General features: G+C 36.4%; 1 protein-coding gene across 4 annotated transcripts in view; it reads right to left on the reverse strand.

Moving 5' to 3' along the window:
* The window catches only part of ncam2 (neural cell adhesion molecule 2), a 176,581-nt gene extending 169,115 nt beyond the window's left edge, over positions 1 to 7,466 (reverse strand). For 3 of the 4 annotated variants that reach the window (XM_052566328.1, XM_052566327.1, XM_052566329.1), the window contains exon 1: positions 7,240 to 7,465. In XM_052566328.1, coding sequence (XP_052422288.1) covers positions 7,240 to 7,291 — 52 coding nt within the window. In that variant the 5' untranslated portion in view covers positions 7,292 to 7,465. Of the gene's footprint in view, positions 1 to 7,239 lie in introns of all 4 variants that reach the window. The other variant, XM_052566330.1, reaches the window with a different exon arrangement.
* Between the last annotated feature and the right edge of the window lie 833 nt (positions 7,467 to 8,299).

The following is an 8,299-nucleotide window of genomic DNA, read 5'->3' on the forward strand; positions in this document are numbered from 1 at the left end:
ACGTTATTTTCATTAAATTCTGCTGGTCTTTCTCCCTCTATTACTCACTCGCTATTCCAGGAGATAGACTGGCACCTCTTAAAAAGGTTAAGCAGTGCTTTTGAGTTTCAGGGGGATAATGCAAGCTGATTGCTGAACACACTTACCACAAAGCCATTCTATTGCAGAAAATGAATCCTAACACTGTTTAAAGCAGACATGTGGTTGGAGGCCAGATTATTATTTTTTTTGATGTGCTTAAATGTCTGCACAATATACCACAGAAAAAAACACAGCACACCGACTCACTGTTTCGTTTGATTTTTTATTTTTTTATTTTTTTTTTTACCATTTTCTAAAAATGTTGCCTTCACTAGTTAATTTTAAATGGTCCTCCTGTTTGACAAATTGCTTATTAAATGTACAAAATATTCCATTAAATAACAAACTCATAAAATCTTTGAATTAGCATTAAAATAATTAGCATAGTACTCCATATGTCACACCTCAGGTTCTCAACTTCCCAAAAACATTTGAATTTCAAACCATTTGCATCATCATCATCATCATTTTTTTTTCATTCATCACAGAAACTGCAGAAAATAAAAATAGGTCAGATGAAGTGCACAAGTCACAAGTTCTGCTTCAAGTCACAATGTAACAGAAATAGTGACAAATCTTTTCTTCTATATTGCCATGTACATCCGAGTGAAATTGATTACTGAAAAAGACAAAAAAAAAAAAAAAAAAAAAAAAAATGCAGGACGGGGACTCTAATCCATTGTTTTTTTTTATTTAATGGAGGCAGATCTGAATGCGAGCTTGCAATCAATTAAGAAAGAGGTGGAGTTTAAGCAGAAAATGATTGCAAAAGCAGACAAGATGTTGCATTATGACATTTTGATTGAAAATTACAATCTAAAAAAAAAACATGCATGGATAATTCTTCACAATAAAAGCAATAAGATGTATTTAGAAAAAAGTAATTTCATGTCAACTTTAAAGAACACTGAAAGTAGATCACATCAACCCAAATTTCTAATTTCTCAGATAAAACCAAATAAATAAAAAAAATACTCCTTTTGCTTGTCATTAGTCATAAGCCTTCTAAACATATGATGCAGCCAACCTGGTTGTTTGAGAGTGTTACACTCTTGTAGTAGTTAAGGATATGGATACATGAGACCTAAGCCTTACAGCCTTGCACGGCCTATGCTCATTTTTTATTCTCGAACTTTTTATGATCTCAATTCATCACTGTCCTCTAATCTAAATGTGGTGTACACTTTTGAAGAGGGTGTTTGCTGCCAGCACTGCGCCGCTGGGAAAAACGTGGCAGACGGCTCTCCAGAGTCTCTTTACTCTCATATCTGAACACTAGAACCAATTATCTCCAAAATGTCTCCAAAAAGTCCAAGAACCAACCAAGCCATTTCTTAAATGCACTGGTGGTCTTAGATTCAGTATCCCTCAATGTTTCAGATGTAGAAAACTTTGAGCAAAGTACAACAGTGTACTATTTTATAGGGATGGGCATTCCAAGCAAAAATAATATTCGAAAACTGTTTAATTCAGAAGATAGGCTACCTTAACTGAGGATATATAATTATTGTAGCATGATGAAACATTATTATAATAACCAACCAAATGACAGCACTCATAGTCCATCGATTAGCAAAAAATAAACTGCACATAAGGGGGACTTTTACAAAAAAAAAAAAAAAGGAACCCCTAAAGGTAATAGTTGCATGATAGGAGGAAAAAATATATTTCAATATAACCTGTCCCAATTATATCCTTGGGTAATGATACTGTATACAAACTGTGAGCATCGGGATACGGTTATTAAAATATGGGGCACTGAAATCGCTTATGAACGCACACTTGTTTTTTACTTTCACATTCAATACCACACATTTTACAAGATTTGATGTTTGTCAGTGGTGCTCATGATCTGCAAATCATTCATCATCGGCATTAAATAATTTCTCTTTACTCTGTTCATGTGGTAGACTCTTAAAAATAAAGGTGCTTCATGATACCATAAAATACCCTGCCCCTTTCTGAATATGGCTTCAGCCACCCCTTTTACCAAGTCGTGGTTGTTTGTGGTCTGCAGAGAGCGCTTATTTGATATATATCATCCCAAGATATTGTAACTGACCATTATATTCTTTTCGCAAGTCTTTTTTTATGCCACACAAGTCTACAATGTGAGACAATGTGTTCTTCTGTTGTCTTTGACAGTTTTTAGGTGCGTTATTGGCAGTGCCACCCCCTGCTTACATGAATGTGTCACCACTACGTCAGCACAGAAAACATGGGGACATTTTTAAAGACAATAATCGCAAAACCTAATCGATATTCAATAATTAAATCAACTAATCGAATATTCAAAAATAGTTACCCATCCCAACTTATTTACCACATGTTAATAAAGCTATAGCTCATCACATGATCATGGGCTTATCAGATCAATAAGGCTGCAATCTCACACCTGCAAAAACTGACTGAAATGTCATATTTTATCTGATATTTAAACAGAAGCAAACTACTTTGTAAAGTTTGAGCTTGGGCATTTCAAATAAAATAACATTCGTACAGTAAAAAATAACAAAATTGGTCTAAATATTAAAGAGAGCAATGCTAAACCATGCTGTATGTTTAAATCATCATAATCAAAGTTGAAAGTGGAACAAGATGAAAGCACAACTAGTTTTAATAGGATGGAGTACTGGTGGGTATCTATAGAACAATCGAGAGCGAACACCCATTAAAATGAACATCATTTCACTAACAGTGAAATTGGACTCTATTCTATGGAGCGGCATGCTGACTCTTAATACTTTTTAAATTGATTTTCATATAGAACTCCCGCAGGGGGCAATTCCATTTCCATACGAGCTTGTGTGGCACTCTATTCACTCAATTAATCGCATAATAAGATCAATTTCTGCACCAAGAGAAGTCACACACCAGTGTGTTCTTATAAGAACAGCTTAGTGTTTTATCCTATTTATAGCAAGCTCCAAGTTCTGTTATATACTAGTATAAAAACACAGAAAACATGGCTGGAAGGATGTAAAGAAAAATGGCAGCATTTTAGATATGTCATCCCCTGAACCACAGGAGGGCTTAGAGCAACACTGTAATTTACAAGTTTGGTGATATACAATACTGCAGAACCCTGCAATTGTCTTTGAGAGTGCATCCAAAGAAAAGAGGATTCCTAACATTTTTATTATCTTAATCCCTACTAGTCATTCTGTTATTGACAGTGCAAAAATATGAAAAGATATATTAAAGTATATACAGGCCTTTCTATAAATTGTTCAGATGTCTAAATAAACAATGTTTCAATGTATTCTAAACGGACAACAATAATTTTACAAATAAAATAAAGTAAAATATTTGTTTATTATGTTTATTATGTTTTCTAAGGCAGGTTAAAATTAAAGTTCAACTTAAAGTTACAGGTTAAAAAAGTTAACTGTAAAAATGCTTTGGAACAAAGCTTCTCTGATTTTTTTGGAGGGATTTGTTGGTGAATAGAAAGTTCAATAACAAAAACATAATAAAAAACCTTTGAAATTCATGGTATGATTTGAGACGTTAGCCATGAGACCCAGAACAGCTGTTGTATTTTGAAGCAGTGAACACTGCTACACTTACTTGAGAAAAGGTAACATTAACTTGCTGACAACTCAAATGCACAATGATTCAGTACAGCTACATCATTGAAAGGCTTCTCTTTAATTCCATTGACTTTAATTGTGTTTGTATTTATCTAATCTTATTTTATATTTCTTATATCACCCTTCACAGAATGTGATCTGCATTTTTAAACTTTTATTAAGACATTATTTAGTATTCTATTTTAGAATGTATGCATTTAGTATGCATTCTGTCTTCCTAATCGAGGACGCCATGTTAAATTGTGGTTTTACTACCAGTAAGTACATTTGGTCCCCACAATGTAGGCAAATTCTGACCTACAAACACACACACTTTCATTTCACTAATTTACAACCACATCCCACAGAAATACCCTCAGAGAGGGTGTTACAGTGTTCTAATCAAACCATTACACATTCTCACACACACACACACCCACACACGCACGCACACACACACACACACACACACACACACACACACACACAGACACACACATACACACGGAGTACAATTCCAGGGCATAAATCTATTAATGCTCCACTGTTAGCATTCATTTTGAGATTTGGAGGAATCCCTTCATTATAGCACTTAACACCTCGAAGGACTATGTCCACTGAGACCAGCACTGCACACAATTTATCACCGGGAGCTTCAATGAAGCCACACACACACACACACACACACACACACACACACACACACACACACACACACACTATAAACCAACCTACAATAACACAGACCTGAGAGCCAAGAGCTAGAGTACTAATGGATATCAGCACAGCAAATTGCTCTCCCTCTCTGAAGACAATCCAACAATCCTGACAGCAAAAAAAGCAAGTGAAAAGACAGTACTGCCTTTTTTGAGACTATCAGCTTTAAAACAAAAATTCCCAGGCCACGCCAACTTTAGCAACAGCCCTGGAGGTGCACCATCCAAGCAGCAGGTGTTGTGCCGTGATGAAATTCACGAGAGAACACCAAGCTAAATTACAGTTTAACTGACATCACACGCTCACTCTAACAAGCCTATATCATCAAGAGATTTCACTGATGATAAACCGATGAAGCCAAGGTTCATTGCAACTGTCAGTCACAAAAAAAAAAAAAAAAAAAACTTCATAAAACAACAAGAGAGGCACTAATTAACAAAGGCTTCTCAGGTGGATGTGGTTATGCTAGAAGAGTGACATCATAATGTGACTGCTTGTGAGGTAGGCTACTTGGCTCAAATTGACTCATTGTATTCTTAATACAATTATTAATAAATAAAGTATATGTATCTGACGCAACCTTGCTCAAGGCAAAAAAAAAAAAATGTCATTACTTTATAATATACTTTTTATCTATACTTTACATATAGAGGTGGGGATTTTAATTAACATATCTTTTGACCGAATAAAGATTCATTCAGTGGCTCTTTCTGCAGGCTGGTGGAGACAAGTTTCTTTTGTGTCAATAATGAGTCATTAAATCATTTAAGAGTAGTTCACAATGACAGTGATTGGCAGTGACAAAGCAACCGGATGTTATTCATTTTCAAAAAGAGAGAATGAGCCAATTTATGCAAAAGAGCAGCAACAGATCTGGAAACTAATGTTAGGATTCCAGCAAGTGATCCAGCACCTGATACAAGGAAAAATGGGAACAGCTAGTACCAACGGTACAGTGTGAAAATCTGTGACTCTCAGTGATTTAATCATTGCCAGTGTAAAAGGGACTTTGTTTATAGTCGTTCTTAAGTGAATCAAGTCTTATTATCCTTGTATCAATCTACGTAAAAAAAGACAGCATACTGTAATAATAGCCCCAAGTTTCAATTATATGATTGTCATAAGCTATTTTTTACAGCGTTCTTAATTCTACAACACAAGACAACTGAAGAAACAATATGCCGTCTGTTAGCAAATATTCAACTGAGATGATTAGTTCATTCATTGCACTCAAGAACAAAGCATCCCAGTTTATTCATGATCGAGATGTTCCTTCACCAATTCCAAACGCTATCTGTAAAACATTCTAGTTCACAGGATGCACTAAAACACTTTATGCTTGTTCAGTAGACAGTTTAAGGTTATAAGTTAAGCAGTTAAGCTCTTCAAACGGTATTTGGGAAAGATTTGTTGAAGAACCAACACTTTTAACAAAACACCAATGGATTTCACTTTGCATCATTTTGGTCAAATATTTAACATTCATGCTTTTCATTTTAATCAATTTAAATTGTATTTGTTCAAGTTTCCTTCATACATGGCGCATTGGTATTGTCGAAATTCTCAGACACACACACACACACAAAATTTTATAATATTATATAATATATATTCGTTTTATGTGCTCAAAACACCCTTTGAAGGCCGCAAGTGTGTACAGTTTAGGTTATGTACCTAAACCAATATCTCCCCAAAATATCAATAAATAAATAAATAAAAGAAACAAACACACTTGTGTCATAATGGGATCTCCTCCAAACAATTCAAGACACTGTATGACCATGTCACCTCTTATTGTGAAAACTGTAAGTTAGTGGCTGATACCAAGTTTCATATGAAAATGCACTCGTATGCAGTTTCATCGTTTATCGTTTGACTAGCATGATAGCTAGCCTCGCTCTAACTTAAACCTGCATTGGGTAAACAAAAGCGAGGTCTGTGAATTTGGATGAAGATCCATTTAGATCCATGGAACACTCTGCCATCCAACGATTTCCCACTAGGTTCATTCCATTTCTGTCTTGGCACACATCGCTAGTTCTTGTTGATGATGGTCGCTCTTTCTAAATGGGTTAGTAATATGTAGCGCTCTACCCCCACCTGCCGTCGCGTGGGAGGTACCAGCCTCTAAAACACATACACGCATCACAAGACTTTGGCAGCTGATGTTCAAGTTCAAAGACGCGCTTGAGTCACCGGAGCCGTGTTTTAAACTATATACATTCACTAATGTGTGTTTATCAAAATCTTAAATCCCCCATAAACGCAACCTTTAATTTGGTTAGAAAATAAACCAAAGAAAATAAGAATATAACTGCTTTATGTAGGCTACAATAAATGGATATATGTACACACACACACACATTTATCTGTGTGTATCCTATATCCCATGTAGACTACTTATATCATTCATGTACTTCTGTATAGCCTATCTGTACAAACAAAACCAGTGATTTTTACTGCTACCCATGTAAATTGCGATGTAAAGCAAATTGCATTTACATGTAAATGCAACACAAAATAAAAGAAAAGAAGAAAGTTTTGTCTGAAATTATCAGATCAAATGCAGTCCATATCTTAATGTAGCAAACGCTTCATCTCCTCCAGAACACCAGGAGAAACGTCCGCAAGAATTCTCACGAGTCTACGATAACAAGTGCAAACAGGGATGCTTTGCACTGTTAATAAAAGGTAAGCTTAATCTATCAAAAGAAATGTTTTCTCCAAAGGGACGTGCCCAAACTGCAAAGCAGCACACAACAAATCCGCCCCACTCCTCGTACGTCCCCCTCATTCAGATAGACCCCTTCAGTGCAATGGCTAAGAACAAGTCCATTTTCTCACACTTCTCACAATCACGCGTCCATACCTTGACTGCCACCGACGAGCAATCCGAGGAAACAGAGGACGGTCCGGATCATCTTGAGCAGGTCCTGATGGACAGCGGCCAGTGCTCGAAGTGAGTTGAACAGACGCTGGACGCTGGTTCTTCCTCTCCGCGCGTGTCAGTCGCTGGCGCGCACGAACTCGCTCGCTACTCACTCACTCGCTCACTGTCTGCCACAGACGGGATCTGTTGAGGAGCTGGAAGCAGCTGACTCGATGCAGCACTCTTTCAAATGCGCCCAACCAGCCCAACCTACCAGCAGCAGTGCATCGCGGCAGGTAGAAACCAATGGCCATCGTCAGTTCAGTCATAGGTATCGATTACAGAGCAGACCCACGTAAACGGGGGGTCCTGAAGTAACATATGAAAACTATATATATAAAAAAAATGTATTTTTTTCACAGTTCAACAAGATATGATATTGATTGGTGAAGGTTTTTAGGTTAGTCCCAAATCATTCAACATTTGCATCTATCTATCTATCTATCTATCTATCTATCTATCTATCTATCTATCTATCTATCTATCTATCTATCTATCTATCTATCTATCTATCTGCCCGTCTGTCCGTCCATCCGACTGACTGTCTGTCTGTACATCCATCTTTTTTTCTTCTTTTTTTCCATAACTGTTTTGGTCACTGAGCCATTTCCCTTTTCAGGTTGTTTATCTAATTTCAGAAATGTAATGTAACCTAAAACTCTCCAAAGACCTACATATTTGAGTCATTACATCAAGCTACATCCATTAAGTTGGCCCCTTAAGGTCAACTTGATGTTGGGCAAAATACAACACCTCTTTCATAATGATAAATTGGGGTGTAGAACTTTAAGCGAGTAAAAAACACAATTTTTGTGGTCCCTGTTGACAGGTGTGACTCATAACTCTGCACTGGTTAGAACATGATAGTAGAAATCACTAGCTTAAACCGCAAACCCCTGCTAATTTAACATACTGCACTGCATTTCTAGAAATGGTTTTTGTTTTTTTTTTGTTTTTTTACTCATTGCGTCAAGTGCATAAATTCACACACAAAAAAACT

Source organism: Carassius gibelio, chromosome B9 (genome assembly GCF_023724105.1).
Source record: "Carassius gibelio isolate Cgi1373 ecotype wild population from Czech Republic chromosome B9, carGib1.2-hapl.c, whole genome shotgun sequence".
NCBI lineage: Eukaryota > Metazoa > Chordata > Actinopteri > Cypriniformes > Cyprinidae > Carassius > Carassius gibelio.